Source organism: Nicotiana tomentosiformis, chromosome 5 (assembly GCF_000390325.3).
Source record: "Nicotiana tomentosiformis chromosome 5, ASM39032v3, whole genome shotgun sequence".
NCBI classification, from domain to species: Eukaryota; Viridiplantae; Streptophyta; class Magnoliopsida; order Solanales; family Solanaceae; genus Nicotiana; species Nicotiana tomentosiformis.
The window spans coordinates 111,414,502-111,442,335 of NC_090816.1; the positions used below are offsets into that span (position 1 = coordinate 111,414,502).

The 27,834-nt window shown below is 35.5% G+C and overlaps 1 protein-coding gene across 1 annotated transcript; it reads right to left on the reverse strand.

Annotated features, from left to right (window-relative positions):
• Positions 1-138: 138 nt before the first annotated feature.
• On the reverse strand, positions 139-23,700 carry LOC104119394 (RNA cytidine acetyltransferase 1-like). Its single transcript, XM_009630881.4, has 26 exons — positions 23,452-23,700; positions 23,263-23,354; positions 21,143-21,314; positions 20,892-21,014; positions 20,449-20,622; positions 20,090-20,200; positions 12,090-12,223; positions 11,904-11,997; positions 11,529-11,627; positions 10,962-11,098; positions 10,665-10,759; positions 9,837-9,960; positions 9,666-9,753; positions 9,463-9,562; positions 9,319-9,371; positions 7,565-7,741; positions 6,435-6,472; positions 5,257-5,350; positions 4,764-4,943; positions 4,565-4,673; positions 3,967-4,036; positions 3,743-3,890; positions 1,513-1,641; positions 1,199-1,324; positions 935-1,000; positions 139-857 (listed from the first exon to the last, which is right to left on the reverse strand). Exons 1-26 carry the CDS (start codon positions 23,554-23,556, stop codon positions 603-605), a joined length of 3,093 nt encoding a protein of 1,030 aa, XP_009629176.1. The 5' UTR covers positions 23,557-23,700; the 3' UTR covers positions 139-602.
• Positions 23,701-27,834: the final 4,134 nt, after the last annotated feature.

The window sequence follows — 27,834 nt, forward strand, 5'->3', positions numbered from 1 at the left end:
GAGTTTCACAAAGAAGGAATATTAATGTATGGATTGATAGAATGGTATCGGAATGTCAAATATGAACCAATTTGTATAGATATAATCTGGCAACTTTACCAGATTATGGTGGCATAGATATAATCTCTCTACTCTTAATTAAAGGTCTCAACGAAGATTGCATCCTCCTTTAATGGAACTAACGAGGCGCAAATTCAATTAGTAACCCCAATACATAAACCCAAACCGAACCAAAAAAAAAAATGCTTTAAAGATCTATTCTTGACATGGTGCAGAAAAATGCTACTTCGCTCTATTCTTGAGAATCCCAATAAGGAGAGAGCTTCTATGGACTGAAGGACGAGATAGCTAGTATTCCTAACCTATTACAAAGTAAAAGAATTACTCGGAGAAAATTTTGCAAAATTGGGTTGAAGGAACAGAATCTGTGGACCTATAAATGATTGCATAATAGTGGTGATGGTTGTGATTAAGATGGCAATATGCAACAAGATGTATGATCGAGCTCTGCTCCCCCTTGCCATAAATTAATAGGAGAAACAACCCAGGAAATGAAGCAGGCATTAGAAAACGAGAGGGAAGAACTTATTGTGTCAACAAGATCAACTCCTCCTCTTCTTATGTGATTTAGATCCAGAGTGGTTTTTATTTCTTTTCTTGTCACTCTTTTCAGTCTCCGGCTTGGAATGCTTTTCCGACTTGCTTTTGTTGGATTTTACACTAATTACACCGCCAGGAACTATCTTTCCGCCACCATTCTGGAGAGCATTTTCAAAATCAGCTTCTCTGTCCACTATAGCGAATTGCTGAAATAGTTCTGGGTCCAACAAACCTTCCGTCTTCGCTTTCATCTCATCCTAGATATGACCATAGATAATTAGAGACCTGTCGAGATGGGGGAAGCTTGCAGAGACAAGAGAGAGCAAATTCAAACCTGGACTTTCTTTGCAGCATCATTGAGATCTTCATCAACAGATATAGAATGTGGTTCCATCTTAAGCTGAAAACGGAAAAAGTGCCTCTTTGATTATACTTAATTGTTCATATCTTGAGATAAACTAACACGAGAAGTGTTGGAATATTTCCTTATGTTCACAATTGACACACAGCATGATGACGTGGAGATATTGTTCATGTTTTACTTTTTCATTTGTCTTAGCCTAGGACTCTCAGGATAATGAAATATAACTCTACTTACCGCTTTAAGCCGAGATTCAGTTGAGTCAATTTCTTTTGATGTTAGATTATTTAGGTATTTGCAAAGCCTCTTCATGACTTTCATGAACAAGGACAATATCTGCTGCCTTTCCAAATTCATTTCTCCCTGTAAAATAAGAATTAAAAAGAGTAAACTCAAAACACTGGAGTTTTATTGAATGAAAATATCTAGTATTTATTTTGGATGTGATAACGGATAACTAGTGGCCTTAACAAAAATAAAAAGTGTATTTCACTGCAGGCCTGACAATACAGAATAAACTATTCAAAATAAAGACTAGCAAGCCAGCAAACCTCTATTTCAGGGATGTCTTTGTGCTGCAGACCATAGCAAAGCAAAAGGGAAGCCTGGGCATATGAAAGTGAAACTGGCAAATGCTCCAAAAAATACATGCGCGCAAGTTTTTGAGCAACATCTCGAATCTGTGAAAAAATAGCTCATGCAAATAATTAACGTGGAAATAAGTTAAAAAAACAAATGTCGGCAACTTTTGAGATATTTAAACATCGCTTGCATTAGGAAAAAATAGAAAGGTAGTTTTGTCCTCCTTAGATGTTATGTTCACACAGTAAATATCGGGCACTTTTGAAGGATTTGTTTCTGCCACATCTTTTATCCCTTCATGTCTTTCCCATTTTTTACTATTGGTCCTTCTAATTCTATGCATCGGATAACAATCCCCTTCTGATCTCCATACTTAAAAGAATCATTAGATATCAAATGTCTAATTATTGGATTTTATTCGCATGTATCAAATTAGAACTTCAACCTTACCTAGACACAAAACAGACAAAGTAAAGGACAATCATGCACCTGTTATTAAATTATAGAAAAATATAAGAGACATATTTCACATGTCATTTTTGGTTCAGAATTTTCTTGTGGTCAAAAGTAATAGGCCAAATGCCTAGATAGCCCCTTAAACTTGGCACGTTTTTAAATTAGACATATAAACTTACGAAGTGACCAGATAGACACCTTAACTCGTCTTAAATGTGTCTTTTAAGCACAAGAGTCCTACATGGAATACCGCGTATTGTTTTATTTATTATAGGCGTGTGAGGCTTTTTTAAAGCTGCTGAATCAGCTCTTCTAGCAGTTAAAAAATCAATAATCCAAATCTACTCTCATCTCCCTCAAATTCATCTTCACCATTATTAAAAGAAAAGCCCCAGTCCTAAAACTTTCTTCTCCCTGTTTAAACAGCACAATCTACGACTGAATACCAAGCCCTGTATTTATATTTTATCCAGCGAACTTTGTAATCTTTTGACAACAAAATGAAGCAAATAAATGCCAAAATATTATTCGGACGGTGTGAAGCTATAGACATAGTAAACAGAGCCGACTCAATAAAATGTCAAGTTCAAGCTTAGGAAGAGCTCAAACGATTTTGTAAATTTTCTTTTTACTTTTGAATCAAAAATAATACCAGGAATCTTAAAATTTTGCATTGCTCTCCCAGTTAGTCTCTACAAAAGTTTGCCAAAAGCTCTTTACTTTCAGGTCTCCATCTACCAGTTAAAGCAAAACAGAAGAAAATATATGTTTTTCCTCACTTCAAGTATCTGATAGAGAGACAAAAACAGAGAGAACAAGCAGAGAGAGCGAGACAGGGGATGACTGAAGGAGAAGGGAGAGAGACAAGAGGTATTAGAGAAGAAAATAGAATAATTGATAGCTATGACTTACATGTGAATTTGCAGAAGCAAATAATAGAGATTGAAAGTAAACTTTGACTGGTTTTTACTGGAATGAAGAAGATAAAGATTAGAGCGGGGTGGGGAGGGTGAATTTTTTTTTCGTTTTTTCTTTTTAAGACACTTGTCTTTACCTTATTCGTTCTTTGACACATCATCAGCAAGTAATGGTCACACGCTTAGTTTTGCTAACTTGTGTCTTTAAGAGATACATTTCTAACGAATTAAAGAGCATGTTTGGTCACTAGTTAAGTTGGAACGTCTAACTTACAAATGGTGTCAAGGTTAAGGGGCTATCTAGGTATTTAGCCAAAGTAATATGTACCAATATGAGTTTTTCATCTATACTTGAACCATATACCAACGATATTATCAAATCATTCACCAGATCTGTCAAAAAGTGAATTCTAGTTGATTTATGATGCTTCAAATAGGAAAGATGACAACTTTAAGCTCTTTTCGGTGTTTCGAGTTGTTCCTGCATGTTTACCACAATGGTTGTCTTCTAAAGCACAAGCTCCATATGATTGTTGATATTGAAACATACATCTAGCATAATTTGATAGTAGCACCACCAGAAAGTCTTTTAGCACTACTCGATATAGCATATTTTCACTCTCATCACTAATTGAGATCTAACCAGGAGTGGTAATTAGGTTGTTTGAGTGGCTCACAGTACTCTTAGCCTTTTCCCTTTTATGACTGTTGATATAGAATGCCCATCCACTAAGTCATTTCGACAAGTAAAAACTGTATCACATGAGATCTTGCATCACTACTTAATATCACATATTTCCTCACTAATCATCAACTCAAATCTTACCAAGGGGTAGTCAATAAGGCTATTTGAGTAAGCTTCAAGCCTCTTCATCTCATGAGGTTCCAGAACAAACTTCATGAAGTTTAAGAATTCACTTGAAGCAGAAGAAGCAGGGTCCTGCTCCACAAAGTTGATCTTTGGATCAAAGACACTGCAAGATTATGGCCATCATAAGCATATGTAAAGAGACATACATATTACCTAACCACCAAAATGTTCAATTTTACCTCATAGCAAGCTTGTAGTTCATCCTCCGGTAGGTAGAACTCAACAGTTCGACTAACCTTCGCTTGTATTCTGAGAATGTTATAGGCAACATCAATATATCGAAATAGCAATAGAAGACAATACTAACATTAAAGAAAAAAAGAAGAGAAAAAACTAACAGAATAAATACCAGCTACTACAAGATCTGCAGCTCGTTAGATTGACGAGAAGTGGATAGAAAGGAAGGGAGATAAGAAAGTGAGGGGGCAACAACAACAACAACCCAGTATATTCCCACTAGTGGGTCTGGGGAGGGTAGTTTGTACGCAGACCTTACCCCTACCCTGGGATAGAGAGGCTGTTTCCGATAGACCCTCGGCTCCCTCCCTCCAAGAACTCCCCACATTGCTCTTGGGGTGACTCGAACTCACAACCTCTTGGTTGAAAGTGGAGGGTGCTCACCACTAGAGAACATATGAAAAATGCTAAAGAACATATATTAGGAATTGTAGAACTTGTGTTCCTCTTTATCATGGCAAAAGATTCTTCTCATCTCCTTTAAGTTCCTTTAGATGATAAGATTAAAAAAAAACGAGAAGAACAAAATCAACTGATCACCTCGATAGTAGGGACCATAAAAGCCCCACTCATCTGATCCAGCGGCTTCAACATCATCATTTTTCAATGCCTTCAAGACCATGCATGTGTACTCGCCAGTTACGCTATTCTGATTCATCCAATCACATGTTTGATGACAATTAATCCTCAATTGCAAACATCAAAAAGAATCTAAGGAACAAAGGACTCTGAGACTTACCGGGGCATTGCCGATGAAAAATGGAGCAAATTTATGTTTTCTCCAAAAGCGGAAAAGATCCAAGGTAAGTCCAAATGAGACCCCAAGGTAATGAAGCCTTTCAGGTCGTCTTTCACGTAAAGGGACAAGCAAAGGAGGAAGATCTGTTCTCGGTCTTATATTTTCTTCCTGCAAAGAGACCTGCAAGGAAAGTAGTTTGAATCCAATAACAAAAAACAAAAAAACCGTTCTAATTCCACATAGAAGTCTTTCTAGATTTTTCAACTATTTCACTTGCCATATTACAGCAAATGGTCAATCATAAGGCCTTAACACTATATCATGCACAAGACAATGTCTGCAGACAAACCATATCAATACGAAGGAAAGGCGGATTCAATGAGAAATAGTATTAAGACAATGATATAACTTTTTGCAATTTTTGAGCCGAATGATAACAGGAAAACCAATAACCTAAAGTACAAATTGCAAAAGTTAGATCAAATAAGAATACCTTCTCTGCAGCTTCAGTTACACTGACTTGAGGAGTCTCCAAACCATTTTCCATCTCTACTTCAGATAATTGAGTCAACTGACCCTCAAAGTACCTATTAGCGTTAAATTAAGTTATTGTGCCCCGAAGATCCATGTATGAAAGATATGCAATAACTGTGACTATGTCAAAATCAACACAGATGAATTGAGCCCATTAATAAGTTGAAGAAGCGTAACATGTACTTAACTGAAAACACTTATAAAAAATGTCACATCTTTAAATCTTGCATAATTTAACTAATGTATTATATACCCGGTGAAATAATAGGAACCTAGACTAAAATCCTAAAAGCCATGATACATAGTAATAAATATGCAAATTTGCAAGTGCAAAAGGAAGCCACACTTATGCAGATTTTGCAAGTGTAAAAGGAATAAGTCAACAATTGCACAACCCTTTCATATCACCATCAACAATCAACACCAACCACCACATAAATATCACAAAGAAGCAGATTTAAAATAGTTTTATCTTGTGCATACTCTCAGGCTTGTTGCTATCTCCGATGTCCATTCAATAAGAGCAACTGGGGGCAGCCCTGATAATTCATATTCGTCTTTTAAGACGAGCTCCTACGCAAAATAAACATTCTTCTTTTCCCATGAACAATCTAATCTTGATGATTGACCAAACAAGGAAATTACTCCTTTTTTGTTGAATGGTAACAGTCAAACAAAGAAATTACTCTAAAGTCCAACATGTGGGAGAAAAAGGCTTCTTGCTATCCAAAAGCTGTGATGATAGCTTGAGGGAGAGAAAGGGTTTATGATGTTTAGAATTTTTTTTTTTTGGTTTTGGACTAAAATGACATAATCATCCATGACCTCTATCAAGTGACTTTAAGAAGGGGCAGGGGTAGTTTGGAAACAAAAAATAGGGATGGTGCTAACCTGCTAAGCTCGTGTAGTAGGTTAGAATATATATATATATATATATATATAGAGAGAGAGAGAGTGTGTGTGTGTGTGTGTGTGTGTGTTGTTCCACATATTATGTGGCACCGGTATGCATAACAAGCACGACCTATGGAGTAGCTTAATCTTTCACAAATTATAAAAGCCAAATGTGATTGAAGCAACCGCCGAATCATATTGAAAACCGAAAATTGTGAGAATTGCAGTGAAATTTGTAGCTACCTGGTTAGGAGTTCAACGGCAGCAGAACCATATCCAAGCTGTAACACCACAGTGAGACATGGTTAGACATGCTGATAAACTTATGGAAATAAATTGTTCGATAATTTAAAAAACCTCCTTCCATGTCTGCTTTTAAACACAAACTTTCATTGTAGTAAGATATGCACACCGCCCTCATTTCGAACTTTTTTCCAATGAGATTGGGTTAGGATGACAAGATTCCTGTGATATTCCAAATCTGTCTTTTTGCAGCTTTAATTATTAGTGCTAAATTTTCTATCGCAAATCTCCCCATAAATTCTCTTTATACTACAAAATTGGTGTGAAACCTTCACCAATCTCTTCAACAATAAAAGAATGTAAAATAAATTCTTCTTTCCACATGATAGAATAGATCAACTAACAATGACAATGGGTCCAATTGGGAAGTACTTCTGTATTTGGGTAGCTATAAATATTTTGTTGCCTACTTAAGGTTTTTGAATAAGTACTATAATTATACTTTAGTTTATTCTTTAGGATGTAATTTTATGGCTCGACCAGTTTTACACGTGTTAGTGAATTTAACATTTGTAGTTTTTTTTTTGACATCATCTGACAAATACAACAATATATGCAATTTTAATAGAAATACCCCTGCCATAATTTAAGTACATGAAGCATAGTAATTAAATTACCAAGAAAGAATAAAATGAAATTCTTAAAGTTGAAAGTTATTATTGCTCTTCCAATAAATTTCGGTGAACTAATTTGTTTCTAAATCAATTATATCAAAGGATTTTGTCAATCTCTTATTATAACTTGATTAGATTACCCACAATTTCCCAATTGTGCAGCACAAATAGAGTTTGCGGGGTATGGAAATTTTATCATTTTAACCTAGCTTCATTCATTCAATCAATCAATTCCCCTTTGTTCCATGCTAATTGGGATCGTCTACGCAAATCCTTCATATCCAATACACTCCATTCAGGACCATTTCTTTCCAATACCAAACTATTTGTCTTTTAAGGCAAAATAAGGAGGCTACAGTAACATCATAAACCACGAAGGAGATCAATATTACAAAAATAAACCTAGAGAGCGGTCTCAGAAATTTTTCCTAAATTCATAGAATTGGTAAGCATTACCCTCATGGAACTCGGATGTGTAGCAATGCGTACGATGCGGGCACCTGAAAGGCTTGGGAATACATCATCAGCAAACTGCTGAGAGAACTTCCAAGGTATCTGATCTCCAAAGGGCTGGCGACCTTCCATCAGAGCTCTTTTGGCAGACTCCTGGGAAATTTGACCCTCCAGGCAGACCTGTGTGTTAAAGTTAAATTAAGACAGCTCAAAAACTCTTAGTGCTGCTTCTTTGATTCCAAGAAAATGTTAAGGTGAAATCAGAAACTCTACTATCCATATCAGAAAGGACTTATGAAATCAACCTTACATGATTGACTTATCAAAAATAAACTACTACTGCACATCAAGCCCAAGCTAGTTTTAGGTCAGCTTTATGAATCCTCATTAGGCATTTAGCTCCATTTAGACCCGTATCAATCCAATTTAAGAAAAAATGTGATCTTTGACGATGATTCAATATGCTATCTATTAAGTCAATGAGAAACAATGAAAGAAAATGCATTAATACACGCACTCCCTCCAAGAAGAGGCAGAATCAGTGACAGAGCAGAAGATGAGGATCAATAAGTGGCAAAAAGAAAAACATGATCAGCTCACATCAGGGGAAGAAAACAAAGATAACATTGTGACCAGATACAGATGAACTTTGGAACCAACTGATTTAGATGATTTACAGATTCCAAACCAAATCTACCCAGACAGAAAGAACACACATGGCCTAGTAAGAGGAATTGAGCTAAGATTTTGCCCTTCCGAGAGTTCTAGAGCTGAATAGACCACAAAACATGGACTGGAGCAGAATATACTACGCATGCAACAACACAAATTACTAACTGGATATTTTGAACATAATGATGACATATTTGAAGGCAAAACTAACCCGAGGCAATTGTAGTTGTGATTTCGCATTTTAGGACCAAAATATTACACAAATAGAAAGTCAATCATGTATCAACTACCAGGACCTTATGTAGAGGATATTCTATTTTTCTATCACTTTTTTATAAGGTAGGTAGTTTTATTAATGAAAACAGTACCAAATAGGTACCAAGAGGGAGTACACAAATTGTACAAAATCTACGTCAAAACAGAATTTAGCAAGTCCAAAAGGTCGTATATGCTCAATACAAGATTTTCCTCATGCCAGCAGAGTAAATGTTGCAAACAGCTATACTTTAAAACATACATCAGTTCGTTTTCTCCTCCAAAACATCTCTTGCTCTCTATCACTAACGTAATAGCGCAAGAAAGAAGGCTGCATATAAAGATGAGGAACTACTGTAATTGTGGGCATCCTGCCAATTGAACCACCAGATAGAAGTTACTCCTTCCATCCCAATTTATGTGGGATGTTTGATTGGGCACAGAGTTTAAGAAATGAAAGACTTGAAACTTGTGTTCTAAATTGACTGGGCATAGAGTTTAAGAAATAAAAGACTTTTGAAACTTGTGTTCTAAAACATGCCACATTCATTTCTATGGCAATAAATCATCCTATTTAGGGTACAATGGGAAGTTTAAAGTTAAAAATTGTTTTTCACTATAGGAAGGTGTCGTTACTCGTACAAACTAAAAAGAAAAGAGTGTCTCATAAATTGGGGCAGAGAGAGTAAAACTGTAAACGCAAAGAAGAATTAGCTAAATATAAAAGAATACTGAAACTAATAGTAGCACAGTGATTGTCAGAAGATTTCTAACAAATGTAGCATCCCAAAGAGAACATTTGCATAGCAACTACAGACATGACCACTAACCTGGATGACACAAAGAATATCAGGAAGACGATTTTCTGACTCATCAACAGGGCCTGTGAAAACAATTAGATAGGCACTCTTGCATTCACTTAATTCAAATTTAATCTCGTGTTCTATGAGAAGCATCAACTGGTAAAATTATACCTAGTAGCACAAACAAGTGGTGAGCTGGAGCATCAGCCATCAATTGTAAATCATTTGGAGAATTTTTGTAATGAGAAGCAACATAGAGGGCCATCATTCGCTGCAATTTCAACACCAAAGGGTCACCATAAATCAAAGCTGAGCAGGCAAAAATCAGCCTAAACGGTGAAGAATACATTACTTCAAAGGCATAGGTGATTTACCTGCAAAAATAACTCACTATCCTTATGATAAGAGAAAAGTGTGTCCCGGTTAACATAGTAGAGATCGCAATCACCCGGTTGTGGTAACCTGATTGAAAAAAAGAGAACTGTAACTGGAGATAGAACATGATTGACTTCTGCAGGAACTAGGTTAAGCCAAAGCAGATTTACCTTCTGATACTTGGGATAGCATTTGTAACATCCAAACAGAGCAATGCATTAAGCCATCGCTCAATGGTATCACCAGAAGCATATCTAATGGATTCACTCAATTCTATCTTCTTAAAAAGCCGACCTACATTTGATGGGAAAACTTAGATTTTAAACAACTAGATGAAAAACCAAGCTTTTGCAGAGACCTTGGACAATTTATCATACTACTCAATCATGGATAATCATGAGAGGCAAAGGTACACCGAGAGAAAGATTCTCATGAATGAACACAGCCCTGAAGAAAAGTAATATTTTTAACGACAAGGGTGTAGTATCAGCATTCACTTAACTAACTCCAGCTTGATTTATTATAATACTTGGGTTTACTTTAGAACATCCAGTCATAGAAAACGTTCCATTATTTAAATTTCGCAAGTGGATCTGCAAGAACTTTGGAGTTTGAATATTTCAAAAGCATGTATTATAAGTGTTTATTTTGAAAGACTCCATCCTTATTCACCATAATACTTGGTTTTACTTGCAAATCCAGTCATAGAAAAATTCCCCAAGATCTAATTTAACAACCAAAAGTGCATTGCCAAGGCACAAATTAAGGCATGAATTAAGATAAGAATTAAGAAGGCCTATGTTTTTCAACAAATACAATCACAATTCCAGATGTATCTCCTGCCTTTTAGTAACTATAAGGAGCTTCCAACCCAATGTATGCGCTCTCTCATCTCAGTTTTCTTTGCTTTCCTAGTTCCTCCTGATACAATTATATTTCAGACCACATGGACTCTACACACCTCAAGCGATCAACTACAGAAAGTGGGCTGAAAATACCTGAAAGTGCACTATCTGTGCTTTTGGACTTCTGACTTTGCTCCTCTAGTTGCTGCAGCAACTTCAATGATAAGGATCTTCCAGTGCCTTCATAGCTTTAAGAAGATAACAAGAATAGAATGATTATCAGCTCTGTTAACCCCAGGGTAAACACACAAGACTCTGTAGAAATAATTCTTCTGTCATATAAGTAAGAACAAAACTTCAAGAAGCAACATATATTGTCAAATGAGTGGATAGGTTCTTTGGAGAGAATAAAAATACTAGATGGAATCTAAGCAGAACACTGTCTCATACCCATTGACAGTTGATGCAAGGAAGACGAGGTAAGGACCAAGCAAAGATTTGACGACAGGTAATGGAATAGCTGCTGCTTCATCAACCACCAACAATTCCACTTGTGATAGCTTTTCATGCTCATGTGGTAGTATATACTGACATTGCATAAATGATGTCGAGAACATCAGAAACTCAAAAAAAGAAATAGTAATTGCATTAGACATGATAAAGCACATCAATGATCATATACTTGCAAGAAGTTTTTGCAAAGAATGAACAGTATGGGTGTAAAAGATATGTTTGTAAGAAGAGGAACCAATATATTGACAACCTTTTAAGAGAACAGAGAAGCACAAGAGATGGAGCAATACAAGAAATCTATCCAGCATACAGACACCAAGCGGAACTAAATTGAAGCAAATTTTCAAAATGCCTTCTAATGTTCAGGGACAAAGGGAACAGAAGGTGCAGAAAGTGAAGGAGAAAGAAATTGATTTCAGATTCCAGGATTATTCACTGCAAGAATGAGCTTGGAAAATGGAAGGAGCCATTATCACGAATAAACTCCTCATCAATATTACTGACCTGAATTGTCTGTCTGTGCTGCTTATAGATGTTGATCCTCACGGTAGCTTTTTTAAACTCTGGGTTATTGCTTTTCACAATATCATAATCAAGGTGTTCCTGTAAGAAAGAAGCATATTGAGTTACAATCTCTATGAAACCTATCTCACCAACTATATATGAGACGCGAAAAATCCCTTACACGAGAACTTCAAGAAAATTTTAAACCATGCTTATGTTTCTACACATATTTCAGCAGGGGAAGCATTTTGTCACTTAAAAATACTTGAAGGGCCAAATGGCCGACTCAAAGGAGAAAAAACATCCCTGGGAAAGATCGATTTCATTGAGAATATGCAAATCGACCCTGCTCAAACAGATATATTTGCATCCTACCTTGTACTCGAGCATGTCGAAACCCTTGCAGACAAAGGCAAACAGAGTTTTCAGATTTTCAGGACTAGGCGCTGTTACAAATATATTAGAATACCTGTAACAGCAAACTATAGAAGTTAGTAAAGCACAAAGTAGGATCACATAGAGGAAAGGATATTGAAACCCAAACGGCCAAACCAGATTTACCCTGCGGCAACAGCCCCTGCAATTGCCAACCCAAGAGCAGCTGACTTGCCCCGGCCACGAGCAGCAAGCAGAGCAACAGTGCTTCGGAGCGTCTTATCCAGAATAGCGTCAAGAAACGTGATCACTGCTTTTCCCTATTTCATATTGTTGGATTAATAGCATCATGCAGTGGCAGGACAAAAAATTAAAATTGCAGTGGACCCACAACTGCTATTTATGGTGAACTCAGTATTATAAGTTAAATATTTTGATCTACATCAGCACTTGAATCCATCCATTTAAGCTAGTAAAAATAGTTTTTTAAAATTTAGTATCAGATTCAAATTACAATTAGAAAAAACTAAGATGTATTTAATGAAAGCACGGAAGAATAGGCAACTATTTTTTATGAAAGGGAAAAGCAAGAGCTTTAGCATACAATAATTGCAGGAATGAGGATTTAACATGCTAGTTAAGCCGTAACAAAAAATCCTAACTAACTTCAAGATCAAGCCGACATGTGATATTTCTTTATCAGCAAGTCACATTCGTTTACTTAGCAAGTGATGCTCTGCTCTATTTATAATAGTTGATTAAATTAAATTATCAATGATTTAATTTAATTAACTGATATTTGTAATCTTAACATGGGGAGTTACATAAGTGTTGATGAATTTCGAAATTCATATTGAGGAGTTCAATTATAGTTTTTTAGTAGAATAAACTGTGATTAATTATAGTAGGATTTAATTCACTTCAAATTTCTAATTAATATTATAATTGGTAGCCTCTTATTATTTTGTGGTCCATGCTATGCCTAGTAAAATTAACAGACTTGGGAAGAAAGTTACTTGGGAGAAAAGTTCTCTACTCGGCCTAGGATTCTACAACCCTAGTAGACTTGTACACGTTTGTAGCTTAATTTTGTGTGCTACAAATAGAGCACTAGTTTCCCCCAAAAACTTACTCTTTAGAGTAGCAATACTTGCTCACACAAGTATTCCCTTTAAGGCTAACTAGGATCATTGCAGAAGATTGCAGTCACGGATCCCTGCCCTTTGAACGAGTTGTGCACCAGTTTCGAGAGGTTAGTGTTTTTAATCTCGGTTATTAAGTCATTATCTAGATTACATGTACGTGATACCTGCGTTCATGCTTGCTTTCGTTGCACATGTTCTAACAATAACTATAATTATTAATGAATATTTTTACCTCAATATATTTCTTTGGTGTAAATACTAGGTGAGTGTAAAATAGATTTGTCCTAATTACTACTCCTACATTACTTGATTGTGATAGAATGCACGGTTAATAAAATAATTAAGAAGATTATAGTTTTCTTAGAAAAAAATTACTATATGCAGTTAAAATATGTATCTTAACAGCTTATTGAAATGTCTGCTGAAATTAATGGTTATTCAACAGATCTACTATCATAAATTTGTATTTCAGAATTAGTTAGATGCATATCTCTCTACGGTAACATCTTATCCAATTGCTCAACAGGGAAATATCATATGTTCCTAATTCCTTAGGTTCTTAATGTTAAGTACAATTAGGGTTCGTTTGGTAGGATTTATATAAAGACAGAACTGCTCTTTCAAAATTACCTTTTGCAAATCCTTCCCAACATTTTTGGAGGATAATTTTGTAAACGAATATTTTTTTTTAAAAAGAATTATATAGTGCAAGTTATATTTAATACACTAAATCAAAGAATCAATAAGAAATAATTCTACCATAACTACTTTCAGCATTACGAATACACCATATTACTACAATTCTTATACACCCTACCAAACGAACCCTTATATGTGTGCTAATAGTATTTATGATTCTATTTATACTTGGCCAGCGTTGATATGGCTAGGTATTTTTTCCGAACACTTGCTAAACTTGATCTAAAATTAACAAGGCCTTAAGCCAAAATTTGTTGTAGTGAGGTACATAACTCTAAAGCCCTTTGGTTGGAGGGATTAAGTGGGTTGTATTCTGGTATTGAGATTAAATCTATCATGTGTTTAGTTGAAGGTATTCGCTAAAATCAGAATAACCTTTATATTACAATCATAGGTTTATGTGATGACCCGATAGTTCATTTTGAGTATTAGTCCTAATTCCGTGTTCTGAGACCTCTGTTAGCTTCGTTTGATGTTTCTTGCTTTGCGTGCGTGATCCGTGACACTATTTGAAAAGCTTTTATGTAAAAAATTGAAGAAAACATGATTTTTAGCTTTAAAAACAATATGAGTTGACCACGGTCAACATTTAGTGAAAACGACCTATGATCGGTATTTTGACGATTCTGAAAAAAACTAGGAAAAGAATTATTCAAACAAAGAAAAGAAAATGATCAAGCACCAATAATGATTAAGAGCCCGTTTGGAAGGACACCTTGTAAAGTAATTATATTGTATAATAATCACACAAATCTGTTTGTTTGTCATAACATAACTACAACGTAATGTTTGGTTGCACAATTGTAATTACATAGTTAGATCTATTTAAATTTTAAATTAAATTTTATTATCAACAACATACCCAGTATATTCTCACATGTGAGGCCTAGGGAGGGTAGTGTGTACGCAAACCTTACCCCTACCCAGTGAAGGTAGAGAGGTTGTTTACATAGTTAGATCTATTTAAATTTTAAAATTAAATTTAATTATCAACAACAACAACAACAACATACCCAGTATATTCCCACATGTGCAGTCTGGGGAGAGTAGTGTGTACGCAGACCTTACCCCTACACAGTGAAGATAGAGGTTGTTTCCAATAGACCATTGGCTCAGAAAGGTAGGGATGAGAAGAAGCATAGGGAGAAAAGAAGAAGAAAAAGAAAGAAGGAGAGGGGAGGGGGGAGAAAAGAATAAGTAGTACCAAAATAGTAAAAACAGGAGAATATGATAATTGAAACAAACTAAACAACATGATTTAATATAGATATGAGAGATAGGAAAGTACAAGCGAGCTACTAGTACTACTGGTAAAAAATGAGGAAACTCTCAGCTACCTACTAACCGTGTACCCTAATCCTCGACCTCCACACCCTAATCATCTCTCCCCAGTACTTCTTAGGTCTGTCTCGACCTGTTCTCAAACCCACCAGGGTCAACCTCTCACACCTCCTAACAGGAACGTCAATGCTTCTCCTCTCAGTGTTTAGAAAAGCGATCGCTTCGTCGCTTTAAGCGCGAAGCGACACGACGCGACCCAGTGTCGCTTCTAGCTGCCTGAGGCGACTTGACCGAGGGAAGCGCACGCTTCAATGGAGGAAGCGACGAAACGAGGAAAGCGATGAAGCGATGAAGCGATGAAGCGATCGCTTCTGTTAAAAAAGCGCAGAGGGCCCTTTTTAAAAGAAAAAAACTTTGGGTCTGTTTTTTTATTATACAAAACAGACCCTAAATCGACAAAAACTGACCATTTCTTCTTCTTTCTTCTTCGATCGACGTCGACCAAAGCTAGGGTTCAACTTCATCGTCATTGCTGACCAGTCCAGGTAATTTTCTTCTTCTCTTTTTTTTTTCCTTCTTTCTTCCTTCTTCTTCTTCGTTTATCTCTGACAGTCCAGTTTGCACACTGTTGACTGTTCAGACTTCAGCGTCTTCTTCTTCTTCCTTTTATCTCTAACCCGTCCAGATTATGTTTTTCCCCCCTTTTATTCTTCTTATTTATTAATTTTAATATGTATTATTTAGTTTATAAAATTAATTATTATTTATATATGTTATATTTTTCAGTTTATTTGATTTTTTTAATGTATATTTCAGTATATAAAATTAATTATTATATATATGTTATATTTTTAGTTTATTTGATTAATTTTATATGTATTTCATTTTAGAAAATTATATATGTTATATTTTAGTTTATTTGATTTTTTTAATGTGTATTTCGGTTTATAAAATTAATCATTATATATATTATATGTATTTTCAGTTTATTTGATTATGTATTTTCTTATATCTTAATAGGGATTTCAAAATGTCTCAAAGATCGAAAGATAAAGACCCGGCTTGGCGATATGGCGATAGAGTTAATGAGAAGAATACAAATGTTGTATGCAAGTTTTGTAACAAGATTACAACGGGTGGAATTTATCGCTTTAAATTCCATCTTATTGGTGGCAATAGAAACGTCACAAGTTGTACGAAATGCACACCGGAGGTGAGGGATGAAATAAAGAATTTTGTTGAGAAGGAGCAAAAAAATCAAATGAGGTCATCAACCATTGATGACCAATCTTGATGATGATGATGATATTGAAGAATTGTCACTTCCAACAAAACGGGGAAGAGATGCAATCTCTTCAAGCCATGGATCGACGGGTACGAGTAGGACTAAAGGTCCTATAGATTGCTATTTCCCAAAGAAGCCGGAAGGAAAGAGCGGTGGAAAAGATATACAAAAAATTGCTAAGGACATTTTGAGGGATCGTGCAGTTAGAACTTTTGCACGATGGGTCTATGATGTTGGGCTCCCCTTCAATTGTGTCAACTATACTGACACTTTTGGAGACTTTATTGAGGCCGTTGGTCAATACGGACCTGGAATGAAGCCTCCCACTTATCATGAAATCAGAGGTCCTTATCTAAACAAGGAAGTGGAGAAGACTAATAAAATTGTGAAGGAACATAAAGTTGCGTAGAACAAGTATGGTTGCTCCATTATGATGGATAAGTGGACGGCAAGAACTGGAAAAATGATTATTAATGTGTTGGTGAATTCTCCCAAAGGAAGTTTGCTTCTTGAGTCAATTAATGCTAGCGAGTCATCCACTGACCACATTAAAATGTTCACCTTGTTTCAGAACACCATTGAAAAGATTGGCCCAAGCAAAGTTGTTCAAGTGGTCACTGATAATGCGAGTGAAAATGTGAAAGCGGGTGGCATGGTGGAAGGAGCGTACAAAAATGTCTAGTGGACTCCATGTGCGGCTCATTGTATCAACTTAATATTCGGGGACATTTTCAAGGAAAGCCCCTTCTCTACAGTTTTTGGCCAGGGTGTTAGGGTACATTCTTATATTTCTCAGCGGCCCTTGTTATTGAATATGATGAGAAGATTCACCAGACAAAAATATTTGGTGAAACCGGGCAAGACAAGGTTCGCCACTGCTTTCTTGACTTTGCATAGTATCCACTTGCAAAAATCCAATTTGAGAAAGTTGTTCACTTTAGAGGAATAGAGCAAGAGTAAATTTGCAAAGGAAAGTGCGGGGAAAGATTTTGCACGCATTATTCTTTCTTATTCTTTTTGGAATAATGTCCTTCATGCTCTTAAAATTGGTGGCTCTTTGGTTAAAGTACTCCGTTTGGTGGATGGGGAGCAAAAACCACCAATGGGCTACCTCTATGAAGCTATGGATAGGGCCAAGGAGGCTATTCAAGCATCATTCACTGATGAGCAGAAATATGCAAAGGTCTTTCAGATAATTGATGCAAGATGGAGTGAGCAACTTCATAGACTCTTGCATGCAGCTGGACTTATTCTGAACCCGTCACTCTTTTATGATCAGCATGAGAATAATTCATTGGCTAGAGAAGAGTGGACAAGATTCCATGAGGTTGTTATCAAGTTGACCCCAGATGAAGGCTTGCAAGAAAAGATAGTAGATCAACTTGCTATTTACAAGGCAGTTGAGGGACTTTTTAAGCTCTGACTTGCTATTAAACAAAGAAAGACGAAGTCGCCAGGTGACCAAGTGCTTCTATATTTTATAGCTCTAACTTTAATATTTTTTTTATACTTATTAACTCTTGAATATTTTTTTTCACTTCTATAGTTAAGTGGTGGGACCAATATGGTGTAGAGACTCCGGATTTACAAACTTTCACCATCAGAGTTCTAAGTTTAACCTGTAGCTCATCCGGATGTGAAAGGAACTGCAGCGTTTTTGAACACGTGAGAAATAAAAAGAATTATTTCGTGTTTTGAGATAAAGTAAATTATATCTCAATTGTCCCAACTCCTACTAATTAGTTGACACATCTTGTTTGTAGATTCATACAAAGAAGAGGAATCGACTAACCTTGAAGCGCCTCCATAATCTTGTGTTCATAAAATACAATAGAGCATTGAGGCGTCGCTACAACCACCGCAATCTAATTGATCCAATTCTTTTGGACAATATTGATGAGGCTAATGAGTGGCTAACCGGAGTCCCCGAAAATTGTAAAGATGAAGAAGTATTTGAAGGCGACTCTAATTTCACTTGGGGTGATTGTTGCGGTTGCTAGTGGAGTTGGGGAGAATCCTTATGGTTTAAGGGGGAATACTTCAAGTCCAAGCTCGATTAGGAAGGAAAAAAGTGTGGCGACTACAAGTCGATCCCTATCCCTAATTGATGAAGATGAAAGTGATCATGAAGAGGAAGAGGAGGGGGAAGAAGAAGATGACGAGCAATATGAAGATAATAGAGGAATTCAAGATTTTGACAATCTTGAAGAAGAACAAGAAGAGTAGAAGAATAAGATGTTGATTCTAATAATTTAGTAGCTTTGATTTTGCTTGTCCTATGGTTTGTGGAGGATTTGGTGGTACATAGTACCTACTTTTAAATTTTTAAATTGAACTTTTTGATTATTTATAATTTTATATTGTGTCTTTGCAAGGTTTACATTATGTTTTTTAAGAATTGCGCTTCACTTTAATAAAGCGTGCGCTTCGCTTTTGAAGCGAGGCGAGCCCTTGTCGCTTTTTTGCGCTTCTCGCTCTTAAAAACACTGTCTCCTCTTAACATGCCCGAACCATCCCAGCCTCGACTCTCGCATAAATTTATTTTTTTTCATATGAACAAGTAAATAAACATTAGTGTTTGACAAGTAGGTGTCTACATAAGAAATATTAGGTAATCATATGGATTATGTGGAAAGAGAAATAGGAGAGCTTTTGAAGGGGTGGAACAAGACTTTGTAAAATTGCAAAGTAGTCTTTACTTTTTAGTTTCTTTTTGGTGTACTCATGAGGTCCCTACTTGTATAGAGGATTGGGTCTCCTTTGTTGAGAGCGATATTTTGGTGCAAGTTCTCTTCTTTTGGTATACAACGTGCATACGGGGTTTCCCCAATTGTTAATAAAACTACTTACCTTATAAAAAATCCATATCATTTCTTGAAAATATAGTATTAAATAATTACAGATTTGTAACTAATATTGTAAAAGATAATTGGAAGCTCCAAAATACATGATATTTCAATTTCAATTCATTAGTAAAAGTTCCAATTAAGAATTTGAATTGTTTACTAATTCATGTGAATATAGTATTAAGTTCATGCTTCGTTGCATTTTTTCAAATAACAAAAGATAAGAATTTATGAGTTTAGAAAGTATATTTTGTAGTAAATATTTATATTAATTTAAAGATAATTCAAAAGGGAAAAAAAAAAAGCACAAGGCTAAGACCTCATTAAACAATGAACCCAGCTTTAATGGAATCTTAATATAGTTCAGTTTGTTGAGAACTCAGGAGACATGACTTCAAGAAATTAGAATAATAGTAGTTCAATTAAGCAAAATGAAGAAAATAAAGAAAAATAAATAAGGAAGAAAGCAATGAGAAGTTACAAAGTTACATGGAAGCACTAGAAGAAAGGTTGAGAAATGAGAAGAAAAGAAATGGGTTGAGAAATAATGTAAAAAGAATAATTTATTTATTTTTTAAAAAATTAAAATTTAAAATGTTACCTTGTTACAAGCAATTCTCACCTCCCTGAGAATTGAAGAATGTAATTGCTCCCTCTTAATTACACCCAATTACATGTTGATCAAGTAATTACTTAAGAAAAGGACAGAATGTCCACTGTAAATATTCAATTTCACCAGGTATTAAATCATTATCCCCTGTTAATCCTGTGTTCTATACAACAATTCAGTTATAACGCTATCTTGCACGCGAGTAACACTTTATCCTGGGGGTTAGTTCCAAGTAGACTATTAATTAGCTACGCATGACATACTCAGAGAACAATTGAGAAACAAATGCCAATTCTCACAGCTCAAGCACAGTAACTAACCTGGTCCAAGGTACAGCATTTCCGAATAAGAGGACCAACAGGGAAGTCGTCATTCAATTGTTCTTTTAAATTCCTTAACTCCCTTTCTGCTTCCGAAAGCCCCTCAGAATCCTTCATCAAAGTAAATCAACGAAAGAATTATGAATGCTTAATCAAGAGATTATCAAAGATAGTTTACCCTGTACTAAAAGCGACTCCAGAAAGAGTAATTTTTTCGCAGTTCAACATCTGATATGGTGTAATTATATGTGAGAACCATAATTTATATGGACTATCATCTGAATCAGTGCATATCATCTAAGATAAAGAAATCAGTAAACAGAACAATCACGACCATACTGATCCAGGGAGAAGTTTACCTCTTGAACTGGAACAGCAGTAATACTCTTCATGTGGGAGGAGATAGGTAAAATATTTAGTTCATCATCCATGACAATACAGGATTCACATGATGCAAGGGAGAGTATAAATCGCTCATTAAAGCGAGGGGTAGCCTGTGAATGGGATTCTGTACGAAACCTGTCATGAACATCCTGCATTTTCACAAACCTTATGAGTATTAAGATTAAACACGCATAGAAAATCAATTAGCAATCTGAAAGCTAGTAGTAGCTTCTTCATTCAAATACTCTTCTTTTTGTTTGTGTATGTGTGTGTGAGATAAGTTGAAATCTTATTTAACAAACAAAAGAGCAAGAAAGAAAAAACAAATAAGAAGTAAGAAGGGAAGAGACATCATTAATCTAATATTTATTCAAAGTTTTCCAGCCCAGAAAGCAGAGCAGTTGGGATTGGAGCTTACCATGACCATGGTGCAGAGGCTCTTAAGAGAGGACAAAGTGCGAATCAACAATACAATTAGCCCACCACCCTCAACTGTCTCTATTGTTCTCGCAAGAAGATTGGGTGTCAAAGCCTCGAAATCCTAGAACATCATAGGGGAAAAGAAATGAAATTTTCCAGAAGATCACAATCACATAGAGGCCTTGAAAGAGGAAATAGGTAGTCGATCTGCTTCAAATATTTTATGGAAATTTAAAACCTCTCATTTACCTGCAATATACACATGCCAAAAGTGTTTCCTAGAATTCTTTCTGAATCTCTATACAAGCAATAGCTGACGCCTCCAGTTTCAACAAAAAGTTCAAAAGGCTCTACTTTTTCAGGGTCCAGTAATCCCCTCTGCATATATTTTTTCACTTGCTTCTTTCTCTTTTGCTTGTGACTGCAAGAAGATGTTTGACTCTATCATTGATGACAAACTGTCTAAATGACTAATAACATCCACTGAAAAACTGAGGCGAACACTTCTTTTCCTAGGAAACGTTGGAAACAAGCTGCTACAAAACTACTGAACAGGGGTAAAAATACGATAAGTAGATACATAATTTTGAGTGTGATCAGACAACCAAAAAACAAACAATGACAGAAGAAGAAAACTTTACGACAACTTTTTCGTAGGCGTTCACTTGCATCACATTATCTTCAATCAACCTCCACCCGAGAAGGTGTGGTATCAAGGTTCGGTTTATTTGGAAAAGAGGTCAATCGTAGGGGAGACCATTCGAATGGTTGAATTGATGACTTCGCTTCGATCTCTTCGACTGAACCTAAAGGAGACTTCATCATTCAACTTTAGCTTCTGAAGGAGGAATCATGTTACTTGGAATTTCAGAAAGTGAATCCTCTGAAGATAATAAGATGCTTACGAGTCCTCCTAATATGGAAGAAGTTCAAAAGGCAGCCACAAAGGGATAGGTTTGAATGTTGATATGTACAGTCTTTCAACTGACCTTTCCAAACCATGCTTCTCAATCAAGCTAGAAAAAGACCAAGCAAGTGTTGTCCTAATGAAATGGCATTGTCACCGCACAGCAAGCAAAGGATTGGGGATTCAACGGTATAATGTTATGAGGTTCTGGGGTATGCTGGGATTTGTGAAAAGCAGCACCTTACGATGTTCATGACCAATTGGATCCTGACATACCAGTAAGTACCAGAGGAGATCGCTATGATCGTTACTATATTCGTATCGAAGAGATGCGACAAGGTGTTCGGATCATTGTGCAATGTCTTAATCAAAACAACCTATTTTCTGTCAGTCAAGCTCACAAGATAATCAACCCAATATAATAACCTCTAAAAAACAATGACCTAGCATTCGTTCCACTCACCTGCAATTTGCCAGTAAATTTACGCCATATATATAGCTAAAACTAATTTTTTACACAACAAATAGAGTGACTAAAGTTTTAATATTCAAAATAGAATTTTACATTTCTTCCCTAACATCTAACTGAGGAAGTGATTTCCTACACCCACTTTTAATTTGAATAGAAACAAATGACTCTACAAAGATCTCCTCTGTTTAATTTACAAATCCCTGTTTTTGTTGATGTCCTGTAGAAAAGGTCATATAACTAAAAGGCGGAATATATCTTAAGACACTCGAACTCAGGATCGTTCAAACTGAGCACCTGAACACATGATAAAGTGTTCTTATTAGACACTCATTGGGGAGAGTTTGGCAAATGGCTCTTGGTTTTCTTCTTTTAACAGAGCGCGTTTTTTATTTAACGAAGCAGGAGTTTGTTTTTAGTTGATTTGAGTTTTATTTTTTAACTGACCTATCTTGTTTTTGTTATTACAGCAAAAGCTTATATATGATGTGTATAATTAAAGGAGATGGCACACTTTAAGTAGTTAAGTTATCCACATAATGGGAATTTGAGAACACACGCATAAGCTTTTCCAAAATTTGACCTGGAAGTGTCTAATAGGAACACGTTATCATGTATTCAGGTGCCAATTGGAACATGTCTTAGTTCGACAAGTTTAATGGGGTGTCGATGTATTCCACCTCACTAAAATAACATTTGTAATGGACTATAAAACCAGATCTCCCAATCCATATACCAACAAATAACTATACAGAATAACTGCTACATCAAAGTCAAGAATTTTGGTGAAGCAGCTTCATTGATCTTTTTCAAAGTTTCATTGTATCGAATAAAATCCACGGTAGCTAATTTGAGTTTCCGTTACAAGATTTAATCTAACTTCCCCATGGAATTAACCAATTCATATTTCATACAGAGGACAAAACTTAACAAGAACAGATTATATCCACTATGGAAAAAGTAAAAAAAGCAAAATTGGAGTAAGTAGCGAACCTGCTAAGTTCAAGTTTGTCCTTATAACACCAAAGCACAGTAGGCCGTGACCTCACTACAGCTTTGCTCAACATGTAATGCAAATTAACAATCTGTTTTACAAAATAAATAGAAGTGAAGAATTAGAAACAAGTTCAATTTTTTTCACAAAATTTACAGAGATATAATAAAAGAGGAATTGGTAAGTGCCTGGTCACGGGATTTGTCACCGATAATGACAAACATAGAACGGTGACGATTTCTAACTCCATTTTCTATTAGGGTTCTTATGCGTTCATCCACTTTCTTCCTCATTTTTTCTTTTGCTTAGGGTTTTATCTTCAAGCTCAACTGTTGTAATATTTTTTAGGACTGCCTCTGTTTCTGTATGTTCTGGTCTTACGTTCTTGTACTAGGGTTTAGAGAGGGTTTATTGAACGTAAGAAGAGGATGACCGGCCCGACCGGATTTAATTCTGTGCAATATTGTAACTTTCAGTATTCTATATAGGGTGAAAATCATTTTTCGTCCCTCAAGTTTGCCTTAAAATTAAACACGTCCCCCTTAGTTTAAAACAATAGCATTTTCAACTTCCGGTCAGTGATTACCTGAGGGGTCAAATGTTATTTTATTTAATAGGGTGCTCTAATTAATCATAAACAATATTTTACAATTTTTCTTCTGATGATGTTCTGCCTGCAATTGATTATTGATGCATTTCTTTTATGAGCAAATATCTAATTTCAAGGAATTAATTAGTTAACCAAAAAAAAAAAGACAATCTGTCATCTCCGGTCCATGAATAGTACAAAATGTGAAGCACTTAAAAGTAAATATTTGGTCAAACTTTTAGTATATTTTTTTTAAAGTGTTTTTCAAAAAATTATTTTTGGAAAGAAGCTATTTGTTTTTTGCTTCTCAAAAAGTATTTCTGTTTTTACTCAAAATCACTTTTTTTACCTTTATAAGTTTGGCCAAACAAAAGCACGTTTCACCAAAAAAAAAAAAAAAAAAAAAAAATTGACTCAAAAGAAGCACCACCAGGCTATTAGCTCTAATATTTGAAATAATGTTTATCATGGAAAGCCTTTGAAATCATTATTTGTGCTTCTACAGAGTAAATACTCCATCTGTACGTTTAGTTGTCTACTTCTGAATTTCTTCCTTTAATAAAAAATAAATGAAGTGCGTATTTTACAATTTTACTCATAATAATGATAACATTTTAAAATGTCTTGAAAAATAATTCGGGGAATTATTAATTAATGATAAGGATAAAACATGAAAAAAAAATTATTTTTCTCTTGATTTGCTAAAATAGACAAGTAATAGTGAAAATATACTTTTAAATAGTGAACAAGTAAAAGTGAATAGAGAGATAATATATTTAAAATAAATCTTAAAAAATAATAGTATAATTTCTTTTTTAATGAAGTTGTTGGCAACTTTGATGCAGAAACATCTTCAAGTACTCATCAATAAGAGCAATCGCACAAGTCATGAGAGCAATCCACATTGGCAAAACAAACTACCTAAGGGTTATTAGGAATGGAACAACAAATAAATCACTCGTGAAAACATATCACAAAACTTGAATGAGTTTAAACTTAAAAATGTGATGATCCGATATGTCATTTATAGTTTTACCCTTTATTTTTGTGTTCTGAAACCTCGAATAGCTCCGTTTAGCCTTCATCGATTTGTGTGTGAAGTCCATGTCTTTTTCCGGAAGGTTTTTATGAGAAAATTTATGAAAATGTGAAATCATGTCTTAAAACTCATTTGAGTTGACCTAGGTCAACGTTTTGAGCAAACGAAAGTGAATCAGTATTTTGACGATCCCGGTGGGCCCGTATCGTGATTTGGGACTTGGGCGTATGCTCGAAATTGAATTCGAAAGTCTCTAATTTGATTTAACATAATTTATTGAAAACTAGAAATCTAAAGGTTTAAAGAATTCCTAAGTTTAACTATAAGTTGACTTTATTGCTATCGGGTTCAAATTTTAGTTTTGGAACTTGATATAAGTTCATTACGGCATTTATGACTTGTCTACAAATTTTGGTGCAAAACGGAGTTGATTTGACGTGATTCGGACGTTCGGTTGAGAAATTGTATGTTCTTAAGTTTTTTTGAAAATTTCATTCGTTTTGGTATCTTATTCATAGTTCTAGGTGTTATTTTGGTGTTTTGATCACGCGAGCGAGTTCGCATGATGTTATTATACTTGTGTGCATGTGAACCCGGGGGCCTCGGGTGAATTTCGGATAGGCTACAAAGTGGTTTTTGACTTAGAAGCATAGATGATGCATTTTTGTTTCTAGTGTTATATGCACATCTCGCAAATAGTGAGCTCTGGCTCGCAAATGCGAGCCTCGCTTTTGCGAAGAACATGTCTCATTTGCAAGCATGGGTTGGTTGGGCTGGACTCGCAATTGCGAGGAAATTGTTCGCATTTGCGAACTTGTTGTTGCCGCTTTTGCGAAGGCAGAGTCGCAATTGCGACTCAGTGTGTGCTGGGCTACCTTCACATATGCGAAGGAATGGTCCGCATTTGCGAGTGGCATGGGTTCGCATTTGTGATGAATGACCTTTTGAGAAGGGTTCGCATTTGCGACCTCATTCTCGCATTTGCGATGTTCACAATTGCGAACAAGATATCGCAATTGCGACATCCGCAACTCGTAAAAGAGGGGTAAAATGGAAATTGGCTAATTTCTTTCAAACTCTCAACCCTAAACACCCCATAAGTGATTTCCCAAAAGATTTTCTTCCTAAACTCATTGGTAAGTGACTTTAATCTACTTCATTTCAATTACCCATTATATTTAACAAATTTTCGATATCAAATCTAGGATTTTCATTGTAGAAATTAGGAATTTTTGTAAATTTGGGATTTAGACCTCAAATTGAGGTTGGATTTCGAAGCAAATTACATAACCGGGCTCGGGGGTGAATGGACATTCGGGTTTTGTTCCGAATTTTGATTTTGACCAAGCGGGCCTGGGGTTAACTTTTGTTGACGTTTTCAACAATGATCTAAATTGAACCTCTTTCATTCGTGGGTAGTTTTTAAGGCTTATTTTGAATTGTTTGGTTAATAATTTGTTAGATTTGATTGGTTTGGAGACTTGTTCGAAAGGCAAGATCGTGATTGAACTTTGAGTTGATTGCGGAGTGAGGTAAGTGTTGGGTCTAACCTTGATTTGAGGGAATTAGGAACCATTGAGCTATGTGCTATGTGAATTGCATATATAGCGGCATATATGCGAGGTAATTAGTGTATATACGCCGTCGAATTACTTGTTTTTACGCTTTTCCGTATTTCATTAATTACTTTATTTCATGACTTAATTGTTACATTACTTATTTTTCCTATCTTCATTGCTTCATATTACGTCTTGTTTCATGCCTTAATTACTACATGTTTTTTTTACTTCCATGCCATAATTGCTACTTGCTATTTAGAATTTCTCATATTAAATTGTTCATCCCCTCCCTAATTCCATACTTATTTACTACTTGTCTCTATTTGTTTCCCTCATATATCTAATTGTCTTATGCCTTGTTGGCTTGTTTCCTTTTAGTTTCGTATTAATTATTGCCTTCATTGAAGTAGTTTCACTGGTACATATTGTTAAAAGTAGATACTGTTGAGTTGGTAAGTTGATACATCCGAGCAGTTCAAGTCTCTTTGATTATCATGTTATTCTCCATTGCTCGTACATTTGTTCTCTTGATATATGAATTCTTGTAAATCTTAATTATTGGGTTACTATTGTTAATTGATATTATTTGGGGAGCGGGTTGCACGTAGCAACGGAAACTGAAAAGAAATGAATTGAGAAGGCGGAACAAGGATGGACTATGATATTGACAGATGATTATATGGAGTAGGCGGGTTGCGCGTCACAACAATTTATTTAAAGTTTATATTATGGGATCGGGTTGCAAGCCGCAACATATTGATAAAAGTTATATTTGTTCTGATTGTTGGTTTGGCCTCAGTTGTTGATGTGAGTTATATGGCTTGTCATTTGGGACTCTCTGTTAGTTGAGGTTGAGTTCGTTGATATGAGTTGCCTGCTTTACTTCCATTCCTGTCTTTTCTGTTATTATTATTATTATTATCACTACATACAGGTTAATGTAAGTGACTCGCCTTAGCCCCATCACAACTTCGTCGAGGTTAGGCTAGACACTTACGGAGTACATGGGTTGGTTGTACTCATACTACACTGTGCACTTCTTGTGCTGATTTTAGAGTCGGTCTTAGCGGCGGTCAGTAGATTGCTTGGATTGATTGCCGGTTCAGAGACTTAAGGTACATTTGCATGATGTTCGCAGCCCTGAAGTACCCCCTTCCACCTATCTTTAGTTGTTCATTTAATTTCAGACAATTATAATTTCATTCAGATCATTATTTGTATTATTCTAGTCGCTCGTGTACTTGTGACACCAGTTCTAGGATTGTATCTAGATATTGCTATTATTATGAGTTTTCTCACTCTATTTCAGTTTTATTTCAGTCCACTCAGTTTACTCGGTATTAGTTCATTTGAATTATCAAAAATGGCTAAAAACTCTTCTAAC